Here is a 25886-nt window from a genome sequence, read left to right as displayed (position 1 = left end):
CTTTCTCCATGCCCACCTTGTGTATGTGTAGCCAGCCTTCCCTGCTCACCCCTGAGATGGACTACACATCTTTGTGCAGACATATTCAGCTCTCTGTAGTATGAAGAGCAGAGCATAACAGCACTGCTTGCTCTACTCTAGTATATTGGCAGATGTTTTGTTGCCCCTTCTGTATTGATGTAATGGGTGGAGATAGTGCCTCTTTATATGCCAGCTGTGGGTGAGGCCAAGTGCACTTGGGGAATGGGAACTGGACACCCCTGATCAATCAAGATGTCACACTCTGCTGGAGCTGAGCTAATGAGCCCTCTACAGGGCTGAACTGTCAGGGTGAGAAAAAGAGGACACTTGCATTTAGCTTGGTTTAAAGTGGCCACTAGGCCTATGGAGGATCTCCTTTAAAGAGGAAGTAAACCCATTAATTTAACAGTTTGAAAAAACAGTTACATTTCCGGCACTTTCCATGTGGGCACCCATGCGTGCTCGCTCCTGAGCCCTGGTGCTGCATCCATTGACACACACAGCGGGACTTGGCCCCATCCCCGCTCCCGCATCACAGCATTTGATTGACAGCTATCAATCTGCTCAATGAGGAGGGAGACAGTGGCAGGAGTAGCTGCTCTAGTGCACATCGCTGGATCAGATCAGGCTCAGGTAAGAAAAAAAGGGGGGGGCTAGGGGGACAATGTAGCACAGAATGCATTAAGGGGAAGAACCTTAGGGTTTAGAATCACTTTAGGTGTTTTGCACTAGTGTGACCACTGCATAGCAAGTTATGAGAAGAGAAGTGTTCTCTGCACTGTGACCTGGTATCCGTGAGTCAGAACTGTCAGTGTGTGGGTTAGGTACAGCATTGTATGGTGGGCAGTGAATACACAGGGTCCACGTTTGGCAGTAACACTATGTTGTAGAAAAGTTCAGCAAATACAACAGACCCAGCAGGGGAGCACACCCCACCGGAGCCACTGAGACAGCTGTGGACCCACGAGTTGTAGAATGGAGGATGCTGATAGTGTCTGCCATGAGGAGTGAAATGCAGCATGGAAGATCACATGGGAAGGCTTCCTTGGAGGTAGATGGAGTCCTGTATTATCCTTACTCCTCCGGAACCTTTCCCTGTCTCTAATTACTGTCCCTGACAGATGGGGATCCTTTCCATATGCTAGCCACTCGCATAAAGAGCACCAAGCCTGGGGGTTGGAATCTTAAATAGACTTTGCCTAACCCATGATTGCCACTGGAGTCACATGGAATGCTAGCATTCAATCAGATAGCTGCCTCTCTGTGACCGAGGAAACCATAGAGAAACCAAGTTTCTCTTAACTTCATCCCCCACCTGCATGACCGCTGTGGCCGAGTAGCACCTGCAGTGGAGATTACAGACTGCGCCTGCCTACAAGTGCGCTGCAATATTCCTGTATTTGAAGAATTGTGCTGGAATGATGGAATGCAGTAAAGCAATGAAAATGCAACTTGTCTGGACATTTGATTACTCTGAGAGGATGACACAATATAGCAGGTGGGTGACTGTCCTACACAGGAAGAAACATGGCGGGTCCAGGGTCCAAATGGAGTCAATAGCCAATCAATGTGGACTCACCTTACAAGTAGCAGTGAGGTACATCAGTGGAGGATAGGGAGCAGGCAAAGACAAGAAAGAAGTCCTGAAACACTGGTAACAAAGAAAAAAAAAAACCTCACTACCCTAAAAACCGTAAAATTGTGCACCATATATCTATTAATGATTAAATTAAGGGGTGTATCTCAGGATAACTGCCTAAGTTGTCTACCTGATTCCACTATATTTAACAATAATCAATATGTTATTATTTTCAAGCACCAAACTCCTTGTTTTCTATAAGAAAAACCCCTAAAAACCTTAAAATTGTATATTTATTAATTCTTAATTACAGGGTGTATTTCAAGATAACTACACAAGTCATCTACCCGGTTCCACCCTATTTAAAAGTGTGAGAAAAAAGGGGGGGGAAGGGGGTAGGAACCAGGGAGAAGAAAGGGCAATATTTAATCCCACAATTTTCACCTAAAGAACCACCTCATCAAGGGATCCTGTCCTCTGAGAGGGGATCTTATAACCTATTTAACTTATATATATATAGAATATAAAAGAATAGAATTCAAATTCAAATAGAGTCAAATAGAATGGAATAAATTAGAAAATAATAGAATATAAAAGAATAGAATAGACAAGAATAGAATAGAATTGAATAAAACAGACTATAATATAACCATCTTCCGAAACTCACATTTTGAATAGAATAAGTTTGAATTCAAATAGACTAGAAAAGAATAGAATAAAAAAAATAATAGAAAATAATAGAATTGAATAGAATAGACAATAGAAAAGAAAAAGAATATAAAATATAACTGTTTTCCAAAATTCTAATTTCGAATAGAAAGCAAATTGGATTTCGAATAGATTAAAGTTGAATTCAAATAGAATAGAAAAGAATAGAATAGAAAAGAATAGAACAGAAAATAAAAGAATAGAATAGAAAAGAAAAAAAAATAGGATAAAATGGAATAGAATGGAATAGAAAGAATATAACCATCTTCCAAATGTCGAATTTCAAATAGAATAAATTTGATTTAGAATAGAATTAGTTTAGAATGTAATTTGAATATAATTTGATTTGAATTTGAATGTAATTTGAATTCTAAGTTGAATTTGAATCGACTCAAATTTTCCGAAATTGGACAATTCAGTTTGATTAGAATTTGAACAAATGAAACAAATTCCAATAACGAATTAAACATATTAGACAAATTTAACTAAATTAATTTATATAAATATAGAATTGAAACGTAACAAATATTTTTCATTCTACACATGTCTAGTAGGCTCTAGAAGTTTCAATTTTGACAACTTTATTTTTAAAATGACATTAAACAATATCCTTATTCTCCAGAAATAATCCATACATGTCCACTGCCTTATGGCCCTGCAATCTATTTTTCATAAAATTGTTTCTTATTGTGTTTTTCTGCCTGCTTGTGACATCTTTTGTGAGCTTCCAAACATCTCTTTTTTCCTCTCAATTCTTTGAGGTCATGTGGACTGTTCTATGCACATGACAAATCCCATGGTCCCTAGACTATCTTGGGTGGATAGATTCCTCCATACAGTGAGGTTTATCTGCCCCCCCCTCTTTGGTCATCTATTCACAGAATGCCTTTTAAAAAGAATACAAGATGTTTTGTAAATGTAAGAAGAAAATGGAAGACACAAGAGCTGGAACTGTCAGTTTCAGAACCAGATGCCAGAGGTTAGAGATGCTTACAGTAGTGACTGGAAATGAAACTAATAGTTTTACCTAACGCAACACCATCCAGACATGGGACACCCATCAGTAGAGAACATTTTTACATAGCAAATGTGCAAAGAATCCAGCTTTAAAAGAGACCATAGAAAAAAAAAAGATAGGAATATTATTTTTTCTTCCATTTTTGGCAGTTGATTTATTTTGTAACACATATTATTTGCATGCATAACATTGTAAAAATATATGAAATAAAATCATTTCTGAAAGAGCTTACTACCGTGATAAGATATCTGGGCTTAGCTTATCTTTTCAGGGTTCGGTTTTCTAAAAAACTAACAGAAGTCAATGGTTTGGAGGTTATGGCCTGTGATCAAGCATGTAAAACCACATTCTAGTGTATTGCTGGTTAAGGAGCCCAATACTTTTGCATTCATGCTCAACCGCAATGAAAACTTCTTGTCTTAATGACAACCTGCATATCTTCCTTAATCCTCTGATTTTGTGGGTCACAGCTAAAACAAGTACATTCGATTTCAAATACCTCCTCTTCCTGTTTGCTAATCCAAATTAGCAGCACATTGAGATAGTACTTTGTATCCTTCCAATTTTTGCTGTTGGAGCTGAAAACATCTCACATGCTTTAAGTGCGGTTTCACGAATCTCACCCACTCGTGCAATAAATCATACTAGCAATATTTAGCAAATGCAGTACCACTTAAGGCACCTGAAAAAACAGAAAGAGCTTGCACTTCTTCCAAATACATGGTGTTAATGAACAAAATCCAGACCTCACAAACAGTCAAGCCTTTGAGCCAGCACGTAAGAAATATTCATGCGTTTTATCCACTTCTGCTTGGAGAAATGTGTCCTCCAAAAGACTGCAGATTACTTGCTTATTTAAAGAAGCCCTGTCATCTCACAAAAAATGAGGTTCTTTAATATCTACCCGTCCTACTGCCCACGCCACTATTCTCCTCTCTATTTAAGAGATAGTGTTGCCATAGGCGTGTGCAAGGAGTGTGCTCGGTGTGCCTGTGCACACTCTAATCACCCACATGCGGCATAGGTTCCACCTGCTGCCCACCCCCCTCCTCTTCTCTCCCACCAGCTGCTGCTGCAGGCACACGGGGGGATGTTTCAGAATGTCATTAACTGGCCTCTTTCTTTTCTGAATGAACACAGTGAATGATCAGTACTGATTTATCACTGTGTCCATGTATAACTGAAGCATAGTAAAACTGGGTTTACTATGCTTCAGTTTGTGAATTAGGAAGACTCTGCACAGCCCAGAGCATTTCCCATTAATTCCCTGTCCAGTGCAGCTGAATTTCTGTCCTTGGTCCCTTTCTCTGTCTCATTTCACCAAAGCCCCCCAAACGGGCTTCTAAAAAAATTGTAAAAAAATTTTTGAAAAATTGTGCAAAATAATAGAACAAAATATAATTGTAAAAAAATAATGTAAAAATAAATAATAAATAAATCTACCAACACCATCCACTGCCCTTCTGACCCTGTTTATGTGTTAATACATTTTAAAATGCTTTTTACATTTATTTATAAATGTGTGTGTATATGTGTGTGTGTATATATATATATATATATATATATATATATATATATATATATATATATATATATATTATTTTTTTTTTTTTAATTTACCGTACATACACACACACACACACACGCGCATCTGCATGTTTGAGCAATGCAATGCAATAAGCTGTGCACACCTATGAGTGTTGCCTGAATAATCTTCTGTATCCAACACTGGAAGTGTCAGGTACCTACACCTATTCCTCCTTTGCACTTTGGGTTCCTTGGCAACCCCTATTTAATTACAGGATACAGTAGTAATGTAGGGGCCAGTGGACCTAAGCATAGTGAGAGACCAGGAATCAGACACCCCCATAAGTGTTCCAGAGCGTAAGATTCTACTGACAGCAGTATCTTTTGAATACAGAGAACAGCAGTGCAAACCATGGGACAGGTAGGTATTAAAATATTTCTTTCCTATGCAACATTTCTTTTCATTTTTGTTAGCCAGCAAAAGGATGGGATTAAAAGGAGTTATAGCACTTAGCCCAAAAGAGCTGCGTAATGTATTGAGTACTCCTGCCTGGCACCGGTGACGACCTGCCCATACCTGGACCCAAAAGCACAGACACATCTTACACAGTGTAAATGGCCTTCAGTTTAAGGCAAAGCCCTAGAAAGGAATGGAATAATTTATTAACAGTTTACAGTATTACTGCAATGCAGGTACTTTATTACCTAACACAATTTACAGGGTGACAATGATGGTTTGTCAGGACCGCCTAGGAGCTGACAAGGCAAAAACATGCACTCGGTGGGCGCAAAAGAGTGATACTGGTGTGAATTTCAATTATACAACAATCCCAGTATAGTACAGCATTACAAATTGCTTTTGAAATAGCAGTACCGCCTACCTACTGCAGAGATGCTCTGCCTAACCTTTGGCCAGTGGGGCAGTGTAAAGAGTCCGATGGCGATGGGGACCTACATTGGAGTGCTCAATTAAATAAAGAAGATAGTGGCCAGAGGCATCTCACCAAAAAAGACCCACATTCTGGTCCTGAGCAGTCCCTTAGTGGCCAATCGAAAAGGTAAGCGCTCTACAGCTGGAACACTCTAGGACAGTAGCACAGTCCTCCTAATCACTACAGCCAGCAGTTCTCAGTATAGTAATAGCCTGCGGCCTGATCCCTGTACACAGTTTGGTGTGTAATTTAGATATAGCACATCTCTCCTGGCAGAATGGATCCTCTGGCAGCAGTATGTGGTCAGCAGCTCACAACAACAAACAGTACTGTACCTTCTTGCAACCTTGACAGGCTCCCATGCTATACACTGTCTAGGCACACACAGCAGGGTCCCAACTCCAAGTCTCTGCAGCAACAGTCACAGAATGCCCTCAATTCTGTTTCCATCTTTCATCTCACTCTCTGGGCAAGTACTATACTCTCCTGGCCCTCCTGCTCTCCATGTAGTCCTTAGACTCTCCACCTGGATGTCTCCTTTCTCCTGGTGGTGGATGGGGCTAAACACAGCCAGCAGTTGATCCTGATCCTTCTAGTCTGCCCAGCCAATCAGATTCCTCCTTTGCCCCTGTTTCCAAGGATGGGTACTGTTCTTTTAAGAATGTCTTACTAGCTTATGTTGTCAACTATCTGCACTGCTGTTGGCTTTGTTAGCCAAAGTTACATTTTTTATTTTATTTTTTTGAAGGGAGAGGTTTCATGTCTTCATAGAAAAAAGTAGTGACATTTCTTTTGTATATTAAAAAATGCTTTATAAAAAGTCTTATCACTAATGATATGTAAAATGTCCTTGGTGATGTTCCAGTTACATTTTGGTTTGAATAAAAATCCAGCACATAAAATCCACTATTCAGTGGTGAAGCACTGTTTTTAGCTTTGACTCATACTATTACTTCCAGATATCCAGCTATCTCTTTATGCCAAGACCCCAGGCTACTCCTTTGCGATTAGATCAGAGCAATTGTGCAATATATTAAAACAGTAATAGGAAAGAGAAACAAGGAATAAAAAATATCACTCCATTTCCCGTGCATTGCTTCACATTAGAGATGGAATATAAATTCAAAATGTGACGGAACACAGTTTTTCTGTCTCTTTTTTGTAAACAGATGGTAAAACTAAGTTTGGAAGATGTATGTCTGTTCATAAAGTTACTGCTGGTTTTCATTTGGAACTGGTTTTGTATAATTATTACAGTAAAGAAGCATGAGATTTACAAAGTATATTCAGACTTGCACATATGATGTTATAACAGTCTATGTATGCTGTACCTATTTTCAGGGGAAAAAAATACTCTCCTGGGAACTGTAAGATTATTAAATAGAGGATGTTATGCTACACACTGATTGCAGGAGATAGGGCCAACTGCACTAGTAGATGGAATGAATTTTAAGAGTTTACAGTAACATGATATGCAAATCAAAGATACATTTTTTACATAACTGTACCTTGATGCAATGGTGATATTTCTGTATGGATCTTTTAAATTAAAATAAAAAGTAAAAAAACAAATAATCAAACATTTTGGGGTGTAATCACAGCAAAATAGATATCACATCCCATATCACCACATATCACCACCAGCAGACTAAAACAGTTCCAAAACTGGGTATGCACGTTCAATTCTTTTGTTAATTCAACCTACTGGTTGAATTTAAAAAAAAAATCAACAGATCAACACAACAAAGTTGTGCTATTGTATTCTGACAGAAGGACTCCCCCCCTCTTCCAGAATACACTGATCAGTGCTTGTAGCTTCCGGCTGCAAGCGCTGATCGAATGCGGGTTTTCTAGCAAGTCCGTTTCACAGAAGCCGGTCAGTTGACCAGCTTCTGTTGAACAAGACAGCAGTGCATATGTACGAAAAGTTGTCCGGTTCCTGCTGAACCAACTTTCGATACATGTGTATCAAGCGTAAAGTGTATCTAAAGCCAACACTGTTTTTTTTTTCTAATATAATATAGAAAGGTTAGAACCTCTGCTAGATTTTTATTTTTGTGTGTGTGTCTCTGTACGGTAGATCTACCCTAACTATTTGTCTTGGTCGCTGGTACTGAAAGTTATGGGAAAGCAAACGTTTTTAGTTGCCACCAGAAAATAAATAGAAAGGAAATCTTCCAGTGGGAAAACTTATTCTAGAGAAAACTGTCTAAAGCTGGCTACACATACAATTTTCTTGTACAATTTTCCTTTAGATTTACGAAAATCATATAATATGAGGTCAAACCTAAACCTTTTTTTGAATTGAATGCAATCAGGCAGGCCCTTGCACTTCATTGTTGAAGGTAAATCTAAAGGAAATTGAACAAGTAAATTGTATAATGTGTAGCCAGCTTCAGAGAGCAGTTGCCTCAATAGATGCAGCAGTAGTTCATGCAGCTGCTAAAAAAAACTATCTACTCCTTGGTCCTCTGGCTGCTATCAGATGCTTGTCTGAGAGCATGTCCCCACTCTACAAGCAATGTGAAATTAAATAAATGGGTAGCATACTAATGACATCAGAAATGCTGTTAACTGTTTAATCCAGTAACACACGCTCACAGCATGGCTTCCCACCTGTCATCCACCTGCTCCAGTGCCCTTCGCCCAAAACAAGGGCTTACTTATAGTCGGTATATTCCTTCCCATAACTATACAGCTGTACTCTTCCCATGCTGCAGGAGTTAATATGATTGGCTGGACCTGTCACAGGAGCTCATCATGAGTGCCTACTATGCCCAACCCTTCCTTCTACCTCCTCCATTTATATAAAGTGTACTACAGCTTCCATCAAGGAGGCAGACCTTTTTTTCATCCACCTGTCCTCCATTCTTAGAGCCTTTTTAGTGCTGGAAGCTACAGAACAGCTTTTTTGAATGGAGGAGAGAGGCAGAAAAAGTGGGCATAGTTGTACCGTTTGATGTCTGTGAAAGGTCCAGTGGCTGTATTACCCCCACGCAAGAAGATTACTGCTGTGGGGGTATTGGGTGGGAAGTGGGGGGCAGAGAACATTGGATTTCAACTAAGAGGGCAGTCAGTAGCACAAGGGATACTTTGCATTGAATTGCAAGTACTGTCCCTTGTGCTGATTAAAAAAAAAAGTATATATATATTACCTAAAGTATTGGGACGCCTGCTTTTACACACACATGAACTTTAATTGCATCCTGGCCTTAGTCCGTAGGGTTCAATATTGAGTTGGCCCACCCTTTGCAGCTATAACAGCTTCAACTCTTCTGGGAAGGCTGTCAAAAGGGTTTAGGAGTGTGTCTATGGGAATAATTGACAGTTCTTTCAGAAGCGCATTTGTGAGGCCAGGCACTGATGTGGACAAGTAGGCCTGACTCTCAGTCTCTGCTCTAATTCATCCCAAAGGTGTTCTATCAGGTTGAGGTCAGGACTCTATGCAGGCCAGTCAAGTTTCTCCACCCCAAACTCGCTCATCCATGTCCTTATGGACCTTGCTTGTGCACTGGCGCGCAGTCATGTGGGAACAAGAAGGGGCCATCTCCAAACTGTTCTTACAAAGTTGAGAGCATAAAATTGTCCAAAATGTCCTGGTATGCTGACGCCTTAAGAGTTCCCTTCACTGGAACTAAGGGGCCAAGCCCAATCCCTGAAAAACAACCCCACACCATAATCCCCCCTCCACATCATTATTTGGGCCAGTGCAAAAGTAAGATCCATAAAGACATGGATGAGCGAGTTTGGGGAGGAGGAACTTGACCGACCTGACCTTAATCCAATAGAATACTTTTGGGATGATTTAGAGTGGAGACTGCGAGGCAGGCCTTCTCTTCCAACATCAGTGCCTGACCTCACAAATGTGCTTCTGGAAGAATGGTCAAACATTCCCATAGACACACTCCTAAACCTTGTGGACAGCCTTCCTAGAGGAGTTGAAGCTTTTCTAGCTGCAAAGGGTGGGCCAACTCGATATTGAACCCTACGGACTAAGACCGGGATGCCATAAAAGTTTATGTGGAAGTAAAAGCAGGCGTCCAAATAATTTTGGTAATATAGTTTATATATATATATATACATATGTATATATATATATATATATATATATATATATATATGTGTATATATATATATATATATATATATATATATATATATATACTGTATATGTATATACAATATATAGCCCAACTTGGGCTTTAACACAACTTCACTTTATTTACTAAACTCAGTAAGCATTCACTTTTTTTATTTTAAATATTTATAAAGCTGGTAGTGGTGCATGGAACTAATTTGTTTATTAGTTACTTATTTTCCAAAAGCTATATTTACCTTTTCTATTTTCCTTTTGTTATCCTTTCAATTTTCTCTTGTTTTGCCATCTATTTTTTCCTAAGATAACGTAGTTGACATGGTAACATAGTTAGTCAGGCTGAAAAAAGACACAAGTCTATAGCATTCAGCCAATAATAGAAACCCTCTAGAAGCAGAAAATGTAAGGGTCTCGACACTAAACCTTGGAGTACATCACTAACAACTTTAGAATATTCAGAGTATGAATCATTATTCCCTACTCTCTGAATACAATCTTTATGCCAGTATTCTATGCATTACAGACTCAATTTTCTAAGCCTATAGGTCCTCATTTACATATTAGTTGTCTGTGGGGAAATTTGTCAAATGCTTTTGCAAAGTCCAAGTATATTATGTCCACAGCCACCTCTTTTTCTAGGTCCTTGCTTATTTCTAATGGTTTTACCATTACTTTTTGTATCAGCGTAGCACCCTCCTAGGTAGGTGCTAGGAAGAAGCATATGGGTGGCCCTGTCTGCATATCAGGAGGGCCTGATCATTTGGTTAGGCTGTCATGTGATTCCAAGGGTGTCTGTTGAGTCTGGGGAGTCTCCCCACTCTGTCCAATGAGGGTTCTTATTGGACAGTGGAGGAAACCTGACCAATAGCACACCAGGGCTTGTATCCATCTCAGAGGGCAGAATCTGCCGCAAAGCATCCTGGGATAGGGTATAAGTCTGAGGGGAGCACATGACGCAGTGTCTTTGGCGGGAAGCAGAGTCCCAGGAGGAGGGTGACGGCTGTCTCTCCTCCTCTCAGCGTGAGTGAGAGTGTCCTGGGCGGTTGGCCTAGAGGACGAAGGTTGAGCTGAGCTGCAGAGGAGGGATCCAGAGTACTGTGGACCGAGTGGAGCTGCTGGGCAGAAATTTCATGGAAAAACAGTATTGTGAGTACTTGAGTCTGTCCAGGGGTCTGCCTAGGAGAGAGGACCACTCCAGAAGGTCAAGGGGATCCAAGAGCCAGCTAACCTGTGGAGAAGGTTTAAAGAAAGGGGTGCCAATGTTTAAGCCCTGGAGATAAGTGAGAGAAAGAGGGTGGCGGTGTGGGCCCTGAAGTATTTAGCAGTGCAGCAGCAGCATAAGTAGCTGCCTCAGCAAGGAGTGCTTAAGAGAGCTAAAAAAGGACTTCTATATGTGAGAAAGCAGTCCAAGGTCAGTTTGGAGTTAACAGGCAGCAAGCCAGTGTTAACCAGTGTCAACCGGCATTGACCGCCTTCTAGCCAGAGTCAAGTCAGCGCCAAGAAGCGTTTTCAGCTGTCCCTAGCAAATTGTGCATAGTTGAGCCAAAGGAGTATGCCACTCATTCCCTTCTCCCATCCAAGTTCTCAATAAATACAAAAAAACCCAAAGATACAGGACTGGTCATTGTCTCAGCGCTTACACTTGGAGGAACATGCAGGGGGGTACTTTTGTTGTACCCAGTGGCCCAGGGGGACCCATATCCAGCAAAACGGCTGGGAATCCTGCTACATCAGAAACAATGATCACCAGGACAGAAGTGATGTTTGACAAATCTCAGTGGAGACGCAGACTGCAATAAAGATCTGACAAAGGATCTAACCATTCCCCACTCTATTCATAACTAAAACAAAATGGGCTTTACAGACTTTTTAAAGCTGGTGTTTAGTAGTTTAGAGATGATTTTTAGCAGAAGCATGAAGTTGGGTACACACCATTGCACATACAGTACCTAATAGGTTACAGCTTTAAGGACAGGGGTCTTTGTGATTCCTGATGTCTCACCTGCCCTCTGTAAAAGCAAATGGAGGGCAGATTGTGTACTCCTATAGCTTTCTCCCTGTCCCCAGTGGCCAAGGAAAGTGACACTAGAAACCAGAAGTGATAAAATACATGTCACTTCTAGGTTCTTTTCAGCTAGGGGAGATTTTTGAACAGATGTTCAGTGGTTTCCCTTTTCTCCACCCAGCAGCACCTAAGCTGCTAACCATAGTTAACAGACCATGCAGTGCATTTTGATTAAAAATAAATTCTCCCAGGCGAATTAGTACATATATTTGTCAGGATCGTAAATCTTGAACCCACAGAATGTGTCCGGTACCGTTCATAATTGTGAACGCAAGCCTCATCCCTACTGCTGTCTGTATCCAAATTGCAGATTTACCCTCACTTACCATTTCAGTGAAATTGTCCTCACAGGGAAGTGGAAGAAAAGACTCCCCAATGGGGCAAGTGACTGCAATAAAATCCCGACAAAGTCTAGTCCTTTTATACCCAAAACTAAAAGGACACCTTGACTGAAATATCATTTTAATATATTTAGTTATATATTTCACAAAGTAAGAGCACAGTTTGTACATATTGTATTCTAAAAAAATATGTAATACTGAAATATTTCAGCTCTTTCTATTTATATTGGAAGGAATTTCACAAATTTGGTAATCCTCACATATCTACTAAACTTAATTTGAAAGAAGAGAAAGAGAAAGTTGGATATCCGGGGTAGTCTCCTGTGTTATCAAGCCATTGTATTACATCCCTGCATGAGGTCATTTTGATTACTTCAGTGCACCACAGTCTTTATGAAACAATACAATAAAAACATGAGAATACGCTAAATAGGACGTTATGTATAAAAAGTTTATGCTCAGTGGTGTAGCTTGAGTTTTCTTAAATTAATGTTGACACATAATTATATTGCAGTTGATGGTTCCTTTAGCAGGAGATTTCAATGCACGTTTTGTTCAGGGTATGTGAAGCACTTTAATCCTTGGAAAGAAAACAACTGAAAAGCGGTTTATGCTTGATAATGTTTTTGATTTGCCAAGGGACATGGAATAATGTACGATTCAGTATTTTGCTTCGCAGAAAGATTTGGACATTGGGAGGCATGATAGTTTTTTGAATTTCATCACATTCAAATTTAATTATAATAGTTTAAAACTTTAACACAGACAATGCAAAACTATTAAAGAAACATAATCTCTAAGAACACAGCTGTTAAAAAAATAAATCTATGCAATCAAAAATACGTTTGACTGCTGCACTGCTTGTACTGCCTGATGTACTGCATTAATATTTACTTTTATTTTGCTCTTCGTTTATATAGTTATTCAATTTTGCAAAGATGTATAACACTGAATATTCAGTAAAAAAATATATTCTTAAAGGGAAACCTGGAAATAAAATTGCTTGCCATTGTATATCGCTGTTTTTCAACCTCTTTCTAAGAATGATGCAAAGGAGTAGTACTTTACACATGGAATGCATTGGCCTGTATTTCTGTAGGCTCAGATGATAGCTATTCAGAAGATAAAGATACCAGCAACTATAGGAAAAAGGCCAGGTGAATAAGATACAAGCCAAGATGAAAACTAGATCCATTTGGAGGATAGGCTGTGTCCCTAGAGCCAGTTCATATTATGTGTGAGCAGAATGTAACACTAGCTAAATTGTACATCCAGACTTTGGTCAAGAGAGTTACAATTGTACTGGAAGCTCAACAGCAAGAAACATCCAAGTACAGTATTACACTTTCTTATTATTTATTTATTCTTTACTATGCTTTTACATACTATTTTTATACAGCTATCTGTCTAGTCTGTACATTCCAAAACTTATAAATAGCTATTAAATTCTTACACAGTATCATTATAAAATGAAGCATATTGTGAAAACCAAAATGGAGAATACTTGCACTGGATAATTGAATGCAGACCAAGGTTTGATTTTTTCAAACTGAGTCTACCATTCAGTTAAATTATAGTATCAGTGCTTATTTAAGGTTTTAGATCATGTATTGTTATAGATTACCATCTTATAGTTTCCATGTGTTACAGGCATATGTTCCCTTTGTTATATACCTATCCCCTAGCAATGTTTTGACAACCTGACATCATTTCACTACCATCAAATGCATCTACTCACTGTATAAGCCAACAATACACTGTAAATGTAATGAATACAAAAGGATATGAAAAGTTTAAGATATTCCTTGACACCTTTGTTTTTTGTCATATTACTACGTTCATTATGCAACCACTTGCAGCTGTAAAATTTTGAATGCCTACCCAGCTGCAAGAAACATAAAAAAAATAAGAAAAGATTGAGCTTGTAAAGAGATTCAGATACACATCTTAGGTGAAGAAAAAAATAAATAAAACCACATCTAGACATAGGTGGTCAGCTACAGAAAATGAACCAAGGATGATGTAATAGGTCAGCTACTCTTAAAAAATAACTTTGTAAAGAAAAATAAAAAGTGCAGTTGAAAACTCCACTTTTGATGAGAAAATCACAAACCCCTCTGGGTGACCAATGTACATTGTACATTGTAAGGATTCTAACATTTTTTTTTTTTTTCAGATTCCTCCCTTTTGTTGCATTTAGGAAAAATATGTTTGTATGGGTATGTCAATGTGCAAAGTGAATCTGAATGGGAGTGACTTTCTTCGTTTTTAATCAGTTGATGCATTTACAGTAGTCTGGGGAGGAAAATTGCAGTGTCTGAATTCCTTTAGAAGTGAAAAATCTTTTGGGATCTCACCAAAAATGAATTCTTGGTTGCAGAGGAACCACGAAAGTCGAATTACCCTTTCAACTACTGATTTAATGAAATGCAGAATTACATATTATATGATTGGTGGTAAAATAAGTTGGATTAACCAATAAATGTTCACTGTGTGTGATAACTGAAAGTGTTAGTCCACCCAAAAGAGCCTGTGCATATACAGGAAGAGTAGGGCCCTCTTGCAATAGCTGTTTGGGAGAGAGTTTGGGAACTCAAATCACAGAGATATCACTACAAAGGTCCCAGACAGATATTTAAGAAATTTTATTATAATTATAATATATTATAATAATATAAGAACTTTTAATATAAGAAGAAAAGGTAAAATATAGTTTCGGCTGAGCTAACCATTCCCATGGTGGGTATAGTTAATCCTCTTATCTAGGATATCTAGGATGTTGCCTTGCCCTTGTAAGCATTTTTACCAAATAAAGTATGCCCATCGAGTTTTAATGGCTAACCTATGGTACTATTACATATGTGTGTGTGATGGAAGCAAAGACAACAGCGTGGTGTTACCAACAGCAGAATTGCCTATCTGACATCACCGTAATTCTGCTGAGAATTGGAAGTTCTATAAAAGGTATTGGCAAAACAGAGCACGTATTTATATTTTATGTTGAAATATACATGTAAAAAAATAGGAACATACTTAGTTAAAATACATATTTATGTATAAAAAATTGTAATTCCCTCAGCCATTTTTCTAATCTATATTTCCCAGAAACTGGTGTTGATGTACTAACGCCAAATAAGACTGGTCACTTTGCAAGGGAAATTGAACTTTGCAAAATTATTTTCCTCAAAGCTTAGTGAATGACGTGAAATTCTGCTGACATCCATTATCAATTATGTGCAAGAAAAAATTCTGTTTTGTTTATTTAATTTATTTGCCCTGCATGGGGTTTGGTATTCTTTGCAAAGTGAAGTTTTAACACATTCACTAAGCCCTGTGAACCCCACTTTTTTCATTGCACTTAAATCAATACAGCTTAGTTAAGGCAATGATTACATAATTAAGGAACAGCAGCTGGCTGAAAGCTCATCTTTATACTCTCACCTCCATCGAATAAGTTATCAAACAGTTTGTTAGTCTAGTTCAGTGAAGTTTGATTGGATAATAATGCTGCCCTCTCCTCTCCTAGTCTGAATGCTGATTTGCAGGTGATAGCAAGAATTTAGTAAAAAAGCAGATTGATTTATTATTTAAAACATAATTTAAGAATTTTATTGAGTGCATACTTGGAATAAATGTGGTGGGTCCTTTTATACAGTATCTACCTACATTTGCTTTCTAATATAATAGATAAAAGTCTTCAAATACAAAAAGTTTCATTATTTGGGTCAAACAGTAAAAAAATTTAAACTGCCACAATATTAAATATACAGAGAAGAAACAAAAGTTGGCACCCCTATTCATACCAATAAAGAGATGAAATCAAACTCACAGACCTAATGTAGACAAGCAAAGGAGTTAATGAGTGTCTTGTTCTACTATACCCAAGTGGCATCTTTCCAAGCCTTACATTGCAGCTTTGTGCATTACCAGTCCTGATATAATACTGCCAAACTGGATTAGGATCTGACTGCATTGGCAGCCACAGATATTTTTACTAACATAGTGTGCAATTTGGAAGCCAACATAAACTATAGAAAATGATTCTAGTAAGTAAGGAGTCAAAGAAACATAAGTGGAAATCTGTATTGCAATTGATTTATATCGGTTATATTCCACTTGAGCAATAAATACCCGCTGTTACTGTTATTTCAGTGAAATTGCTTTGTGGATTCACAATACTATGGTGAGCAGTATTGAATAAAACAAGGGATAATCATTGATTGTAATATAATTTTTAATAGAAATCCACAGTGCCATATTGCATATGAAAAAAGATGCCTAGAGAGTGTGCTTTTTTAAATAAAACATTTACAAGGTATATGTACATAGTAGTGCTTTTATACACTCTGACATCATTTTCTCTGCTCTGTGAGAGGCAAGATGCCAGCACCCAATCGGGGAATAACTGAATCTCTGGGGAATGAGAAGATGGTTTTCCTTTCACTGATTATGTATTGGTGGTTGTAGCTCATGCTGATTAGTTCAAATTTGGCAGTGGTTTCTATGGACATTGGCAATGAAAAGGGTTGCTTTGAAGTTAGCATCTTATAAAGCTGTGCAGTTTAATGCTCTAAGCTTGTATATCGGCTATTAATTTATTTCTATTTTTATTTGTGCAAGTTATTTTATTATAATGCACAATTATGTCTGGTAAGGAAACGCTTGCATATTTTTTGTATCAAAAAATAATGCTTAGAACTGGCAAGGTTTTATCACTTAAATGAGTTAACATAAGCCTGTTCTCCATTATACAATTTTAAAAGGCTGCCCAAAAAGCAGACACTTCAAAATTTCTGCTGTTACCGTCACTACGCAACAAAGCTTATTCTGTGCCTCTTTATTACTGGGGCCTGGCTTTTCCTGGCCTCATGGCTGAGACCTGAAAATTACCATTTGGGCTATCCAACAAAATGTCCCAGTAGTCAGTAAAGGTGGGGAGTGGCAGTTGGTCGAACTCAGCCATGGAGCCAAAGAAAGCCCACCCCAGTAACAAAGCAAAATGAAATCAGACAAGACCACAGAAGAGGCTTTCTCAACTAATTGTAGCAACAGCAGGCTTCTTGTGGTGTGTGCTCTTAAGCGGTACTTTACTTTTAATTGTATAAAATGAATTTACAGACCAGTTATATTTATTTTAAACAGATAGCATAAAGTGATTTGGTATTGTTGAAAGAGCAGTAATATTCCACCTTTTATTGTTTAATGTGAACCAGGTCCAGAGAGAAAAAGGGTGACCCCTGTTGCCGCACATCTGAAAGATCCTAGGGAGGTGAGTGGAGTGGCAGCCTTAGCCTGAACTCCGACTAGGTCATACCCACAACGGATTTTGCTTCGCTCCCTGGAACTTAGTCATGGGAACTTCGGGGGGCGGATCGAAACACATTGGGGCATGGCCTGGCCCGAGTCCAGGCTAAGGTTGCCACTCCACTCACCTCCTAGAATCTTTCAGATGTCTGAAAACAGGAGGTCACCACTTTTTCCTCTGAGCCACTACAGGAGCCAGGATGGGCTCCATCCCCTGCCGGCACTCTTAGCAGCAGACTTGGAGGCACCCACTTGTATATCATCCACCAATCATCGAGCCTGAGCGGTACACATGAAGAGTAAATCAGTCACATTAATGTGAACCAGGCACCTGCCTAAATCAATGTTACTTTGTTTATATTCAGAACTCCCAGGCATCCCCTAAACTCAGATGCTCTTTTTTGCTTCTGTGGTCATTACTTCTATCCTTTTTTTCCCGATCTATTGATCATTGCGGACAGCAAGGTTCAAAAGGAGAGAAGCAAGAATCATAAATGAGAGTTTTGGTTTCTGTTTGTATACTGTAACTGAGCACTTGTGTTTTAGGAAACATTGCACTAGATTTTACTGACTGGTCACTATGGGCCCCTGCCTTGCACACTGCCTTTTAGGTAATTTGTGCACATTTGTACTATATAACAATGATCTGGAATAATTGACCAATTATTATTATCACTGCTATTTGTTCCAGGCATATCCCTGTATAAGTGATAAAGAGTGTGAAGTAGGAAAATATTGCTACAGTCCTCATCAGGCCCCTTCCTCCTGTATGGCTTGCAGAAGAAAGAAGAAACGCTGTCACAGAGATGGCATGTGCTGTCCTGGTAATCACTGCAACAATGGTAAGGTGATACAAATCTAAATATACTGTGGCCATCTTTAGATTATCGTACTATATATTGACCGATTCTATTTTATGTATTTTACTCTAATGCCATCGAAGATGAGGAGTTAGATACGGAAAATAGATTAAAAAAGTCATTGCAGTAGTGAATGATGGTAGCGGAGTTGATTCTAGCTGGAGTGTCAGATGTAACTAAACCACATAAAAAATGTGTGGACCCCAGGAGTTTTTACCATAAAATGCAAATATGTTCACAATTTTTACATATGTTGTACATGGTAAAACATCCCCTTACAATGTTTGTGATCCAGTAGGTCACTCTGTTGCTGGATTTTCTATCTTCTCCCTGTCCTCTCTTAAGCTTGGAGTCTTTGCATGTCTTGATTGGCTGGGCTGGGATGGTGTAACTCTCTACACATGCATAAGGGACTCCCATCTGTCATAAAAAAAGCATAAACTTTTGAAAATGCACTAACATAATGCTTTAAAGTGTCATTAAAACCCACATCATTAAAAATGATCAGTACATGCTGTATTACATGCTGTTCGTAGTCACTATGGGATTTGTCTTCTGTATTTTGCAAAAATCCTGGTTGATCCTGCTCTTCACTGCTCCTCCCTCCTTGTCTGTGGCCCTGCTGCAGCCTGAGATTGTATAAACCAGTCATTGCCACATCTACTGAGCATGCTGCAGTTTCAGTTCCCTTCTAAGTTGTTCAATTCCTTGTTTTTCTTATCTGTGCCCATGTGACTATGGATTTCAGTGAGTTATGTATTGCGCTGCCAGGCTACAGGATGCCTAGGCGCAAGGAGTATATAAGTGCCACATCCCAAGGAATTAGGAGTTTAGAAAGGAAAGAAATGTTGGACTTTATTGGCACTAGTAGTTAAAATTATATATTTTATTGAAGAATAATATAAAATTATGACAGAAAACCAGGGAAAAAAATACAAAAATACAATCTTTAAAAAACAAGGCACACGGCCTCAAATACATGTGCATACATAGTCACACATAATATAATGCATGTAAATGTTGAAAAGCAATAGCGGTAAAATACATCACATGTTTGATAGGCTCAAAAGATGGTTGCAGGAGGGAGTGCTGAACCACGCCTATACAATGTTGATAAACAGACGTTGAGTGTATCCAGGTTGCCCTACATGTTTCGCTTATAATATAAGCTTCCTCTGGAGCTAGTGGTACATGAAATGTCTGTGTAATAACATAGAAAAATTAGTATACCAATTCAAATATATGCATATACAGATTTAAACATTTTTATATTGCAATGCAGTCAAACAAAGATGTAGCAATGAAAGCACAACAGGTGGCAAATAATAATATGAAAAAACAAATTTAAACCCGCGCTGCACAATAGTGATAAATTATTCAGTGAAAAAAACTGTGAGAGTGTGCAGCTGCTGCAAACACTAAGAAATTCTTAGAATAAATGAATGAAAATAAATTTATGCAGCGCTAGCGACAAATTAGTGACAAAAATTATTTAAAATGAAACCAATCTATATCATGTAAATTCAATATGTAATGATAAAATATATCAATCACATTAAAGTGCATAAATTCCTATAATAATAAATTAAAGTGCATAATTAAACGAAAGAATTAATAAATATATATTCAAAGTGTAAGATTTAAAGTGCATAAATAGTGGAATAAAGTCCTTATTGATGATCCAAAAAGGTGCCAAAGTGCCAAGTAAATAAAGGTGCTTGTGAGGTGAAGGTGCCCTCTTGGTTCCCCACTCACCGGAATTAGATTGTATAAAAGCCCTTGATTTTATTGCACATTTGCCCAGGATCAGATGTGGGATTCCTCCGATGTGTCCTCCGTGTTGAAATCGTTCCCGATAACACCATTAAAAGAAGAGAGGGCCATACATCGTGAAGTACGTAAGGTATAATTTTATTCCCCAAAAAGCGATTGAATACTTACAAAATCAAAAAGTTAAAATGGCATATAGCAAACAAAGCAAGTGGCGCCGCTCTTCAAAGGACCTTTGAAGACGCTGTGTGTGACGGCGAAACGCGTTGACGCACTTCCGGTTGCGGACGTAACGTAATTTCCGGTCAGGAACTTCCTGTATGTGGAACGCACGCCAAGAGCGGCGCCACTTGCTTTGTTTGCTATATGCCATTTTAACTTTTTGATTTTGTAAGTATTCAATCACTTTTTGGGGAATAAAATTATACCTTACGTACTTCACGATGTATGGCCCTCTCTTCTTTTAATGGTGTTATCGGGAACGATTTCAACACGGAGGACACATCGGAGGAATCCCACATCTGATCCTGGGCAAATGTGCAATAAAATCAAGGGCTTTTATACAATCTAATTCCGGTGAGTGGGGAACCAAGAGGGCACCTTCACCTCACAAGCACCTTTATTTACTTGGCACTTTGGCACCTTTTTGGATCATCAATAAGGACTTTATTCCACTATTTATGCACTTTAAATCTTACACTTTGAATATATATTTATTAATTCTTTAGTTTAATTATGCACTTTAATTTATTAGTATAGGAATTTATGCACTTTAATGTGATTGATATATTTTATCATTACATATTGAATTTACATGATATAGATTGGTTTCATTTTAAATAATTTTTGTCAATAATTTGTCGCTAGCGCTGCATAAATTTGTTTTCATTCAAATAATAATATGAGGCAATGTAAATTCTGAATTCAATCCTCTTACTTCTAGTACATCTGTGTTAGTGTGCTCTATGTCCTCTAAATATTATCATGATACAGTGCAGTGTATATAGTGTTAGTTTTTTTCTGGTGTTTCATTAGTAGACCAGTCAGTCACAACTACTATTAGCGCCATTGATCTCTATTTATCCCGTTGGGGTATACTCAGCCCTAAAAAGATGTGTTGTTTCTCCCTATTCTAATGTTATTAGCAGAGTTGTATAAAGTACTCGAAACCCATACTTGAGTAAAAGTACCAGTGCTCAATCAAAAAGTGACTTGAGTAGAAGTGGAAGTGCTCGATCAAAAAGTGACTTGAGAAGAAATACTAAAGTATTCAACATTTTTTGTACTTAAGTATTGCAAGTAGTTTTTTTAAAAATTTTACTACTCAAGTACTGAAAGTAAAAGTACCAGTAGTTTTGAAAAAAAAATTGCTACTCAAGTACTGAAAGTAAAAGTACAAGTACTGTGTTATGTAGTTATTAAAGAAAGAAGTCAAAAGTTTGAACATCATATTGTTTTTTATTATTTCAAATGCAGCTTTTATTTATACATACAGTAGCTTTTATTTTCGTATGTGCTGATAATACACATGTTTTGAGCTTCATGAAACCTGCCATCTACTGTTCTGGCAGTGGTAATTTTTATAATTGTAATGAGTAACTATGCAGCACAAAAGAAAAATATTGGAGTAGAAGTATTGAAATCATCGAAAAAATGTAGTGAAGTAAAAGTGGAAGTAGGAGAAAAAAATTCTACTCTAGGAAAGTACAGATACCGCCTTTCGGTACTTAAGTACAGTAGTGAAGTAGTTCTACTTAGTTACTATACATCTCTGGTTATTAGTGCGAGTGTATTTACAGCAGCTTTCATTAAAAATAATACATTACATATTAAGCCCCAAGGAGAAATGCCATGTGAATGATCATTTACCTATAAGGCTCCATGCACATTAGCGCTTTTTTAAACTCCTAGAAGCTGTAATTTGCATTTTTTCTACTCCTCGAAGATTAATAGTGTTATCTTATGTTTCAATGCTCACTACTTTAGGCTATTTGCATTTTTGAGCTTCAGCGTCAAGGAGCAGAAAAAAAAAATTGTTTTGTAGAGTTTGTTGGAACATTTTAAACGCTCCTAAATGCTGCTAAGAGCATTTTTTTTTGCTTTTTTATCTTTTTTAAAAAGGAACTGCAAAAATCCTAATTAAACGCTAATGCTCCTAAATGCTCTTAAACACTCCTAAAATGCTACTACAAATAATCTGTTACCAGAATTTTTATCCAGCATTTTTTTTCAGCTTTTTTTTAGCTGAAAAAAAGGTTTTATGGTATAATGGTTTGTTATTTTTGTTTGTTACCTCAAAAAATAAGGTGACAAATTAGAAACTAGATGGATTCCAAATTTAGTAGATAAAAATAAACAACCAGTTCTAGTCATTTCACACTGATTTGTTGGATGTAAAATACTCCAAATGCGTAGCAGAATGTTCCAACACTTAAACATAATCTTTAAGGCCTCTAAACCCTTATGAGAAATAATTTAAAGAAAAGTTAGCACTGTTCTTCCTACTTGGAATGAGTTGTGAAAGTTGGTTTTGTTTATTTCATTAGTTATTTGTATTTCTTGTATTCTGTATTTGTACTATTTATGGATTCAGCTAGGTCTGCTGATTGGTCTAAGATGCTAAGTATTTTTGCTTAAATATTGTTTTAGTGTTCCATTTGCTTTATATCTTTTTAAATATTGGCATTGGACTTTTGCATATTATTATTGATAGTGCCCACATGAAGTTTAGATTACCTAATGAAAGCATGTAAATTAAAATTGGAGTTTATGTTGATATGGAGAAATAAGAAAGTATTTTTGAAGGAAATGTATTTATTTTTTTATTCATTTGTTTATTCTGCCTGTATTAGTATAAAAAAAAGGAAAGGCAAATAGAGGAGAGGAGAGAGAAAAAAAGAGAGGAAAAAATAGCATTTTTTATATTTGTGGAGTATACACTCATTGAATGCTTTTTGCAGCTGGGCTGTTTTTGTTTTTTGTTTTTTTAATTTTTCTTTTCAAATATTTGCATTGAAATTTTGCATATTACTAGTGATAGTGCTCATATGAAGTTTAGATTACCTGAAAGCATGTAAGCTAAAATTGGAGTTTATATTGATACAGAGAAAGAAGAAAGTATTTTTGAAGGAAATGTATTTATTTATGTGTTTAATTTGCCTGTATTATTATAAAAAATTTATATTTGTGGATCATACACTCATGGAATGCTTTTTGCAGTTGGGCTGTTTTTATTTTTTTTTTTACTTTTTTCCTACAGAATAATTGGTCTCTGTATCACTGTACTCTAGTGGCTCTACCATCCCATAAGATCTGGCTCTCTCAGAGATCTATTTTTTGACCTACATGGTTGATACTGATCTTCTATGATTTTATATTATCCGGCACTCAGGAAAAATTCCTTAAAAAAATACTCCTAGCAACTGGAACCAACTTTTCCCCCTGGATGGATATAGTAAATCATTAAAAAGTACCAGCACTATAAGTCCTCAAATTATATATCTCCTATGAAGTTACTATTTCATTTTTATGTCCATGTATCAGTGCACTTTAAAATTATCAATGTTTCTAGTTCAATGTGAATACTTCTTGCAATCACTCGATTACAACTCCATGCTATAAACCCAATAAGAAATAGACTCCCACCAAATGATCAGATCTATGTTAATCAATCATATCAAGCCTAATGTCATTACAGTTATGACCTCCGGGTGTCCTCTTACCTTCTTCCATCTCCAATAACCAGATATTCCTCTGTCCCTAAATTCCTACGGAGGTTTCATCAAAATAAAAAATAAAAAACACACAGAAAAATCCCATTCATATTGTAGTACTTATTGGCAACCACATTTTATATATAAAAATATGCTTTCATTAATCATTAAGTGCAATGCCCCAAATACCAGTGAGATAGAGGTGTGTGCAACCAAATCTCTCTATCCATCAAATACACCATCGTGCAGGAATCACATGCAAATTGACTCTCACCAGAAAATAGAACCCTGGAATCTCATAGGGCCATTAAAGGCATGATATAATATACCATAGCCCCCAGGGTCTGTCTTCCAGATACACTGTTTAAACCTCCATAGGCACCTAAATTCCTCAGAAAGGCAATATAGAGAAGGCAAACCTTGAAGTGTAGTAAAATCTTAAAACCACTTTTATCCTAAGAAAAATTCTGCTTACAAGAGTCAACGGTGTAAAACATGAAATGAATACGTGCAAAGATGGCAGATGTCTGACGTCCTGTTCCAGCCCAGCATCTGACGTCACTTACACGATGCCTTTCATCACATTAACTTCCTCAAGAGGATCCCCTTTTTGTTCTTACCATAAAACCTTTATCTTCAGTTTCAAAACATTTTCATAAGAAGTTTGCAAAATACCAGGGTATTACAAGCAAGTGTTGACCATACAAACCCAAACAGTCCTTTAAGTGCAGGTTTAAAAAAAATAAATGGGTATAGTTAGGCTCACGCCTGAACTAATTACTCTAGTGTGAGAAAAATGTGGTCAATTAGAGAAATATTTTTGAAAAGTTATTAATTATGCCTAATGATAACTGCTGACCTCTTTTCTAGAAATTAATTATGCAGGGTGTCAATGATTGACTGTTTGTAGTGTGATACCTTATAAAGAATACTTAATTGAAATTAAGATAAAATTCCAAAATTCGCATATGCACAGCAAGGTTAATATAATAGTAGCACAAAATGTTTATTAGTACTTAAACAGCACGAGGCTCACAATATGACTCCATATTAGAACCCTCCATCTATGCGCTAAGATTTCAAGTAATTAATTTTTCAAGTGGTCCAAGAAGCCAAAACCCCATGAAAAAACAGCGAAACTTGACTGCTTTGTGCCATATTTTATTTCTTATTATACACTTCCATAAAATCTACAAATAGTTTGGCAGTATAATAAAAAATCATTTCCAAAGGATATCCCATTTGGTGGTACATGCTAGTGTTTCCACTCAAGAAACCATGCCAACAGATTATTGCTGCTGAATACTACAATGAAAGCAGACACAACCGTATCAGTTTCAGTGGAAATTGCACTGGACTTTGTTATAAGTGTTCTGGCAACGTCAAATCCAATTTAGATGATGAAGTGTTTTCACAGCTTTTTAAATGCAGTAATTCCTTTATGAATGTAAAGGTATTGTAGGCTTACTTGGCCTGCATCAGCAACAATCAGGTCTGTCCTCTTATTTCCACTTTTTAAAGATAGGGGGAGTTATACAATGCACAATAGCATAAAGTGACTCATGCCATGTTTTTGCACAGTTGTGGGCCATTAAAGGGTTAGTTCACATAAAAAAAAAAAAAACAACTATAAAAACTATACACAATAACAGCATCCCAAGCTAATCAAATTTAAAACTACACCTCTCTTTTGCTAACATACCTGAAGCCTACCAGAACAACTGCAAAGGCTTTTTATGGTTCTGTCCTGTCTTCTTATTAGGACAGAGCAGCAGTTAGGATGAACGACCCTTAGCACTACAAGAAAAAGCATAGTGCTTTTCCAGAAAGCCGCATATGTGCAGTGTGCTCTGTTGCCTGTGGGCTCAGATGAGAGAAAGAGAACAAATTGCACATACATGGTCCTCAGGAAAAGGATAGGGCTTCCTCCTGTAGCACTAGGGGGCACTAAT

At 37.4% G+C, this 25886-nt stretch overlaps 1 protein-coding gene across 1 annotated transcript in view; it reads left to right on the top strand.

The window, feature by feature from the left end:
- The window catches only part of DKK2 (dickkopf WNT signaling pathway inhibitor 2), a 162610-nt gene that overhangs the window by 119881 nt on the left and 16843 nt on the right, over positions 1–25886 (top strand). The window contains exon 2 of the mRNA XM_082275615.1: positions 18283–18433. Within this exon, the coding sequence (XP_082131741.1) occupies positions 18283–18433 (151 nt within the window). The remainder of the gene's footprint in view (positions 1–18282; positions 18434–25886) is intronic.

Source organism: Pelophylax lessonae (genome assembly GCF_965119305.1).
Source record: "Pelophylax lessonae genome assembly, chromosome: 1".
In the NCBI taxonomy this organism is placed as follows: domain Eukaryota; kingdom Metazoa; phylum Chordata; class Amphibia; order Anura; family Ranidae; genus Pelophylax; species Pelophylax lessonae.
Note: the sequence above shows the minus strand (reverse complement) of the source record. Positions and strands in the feature narration are given on the sequence as shown.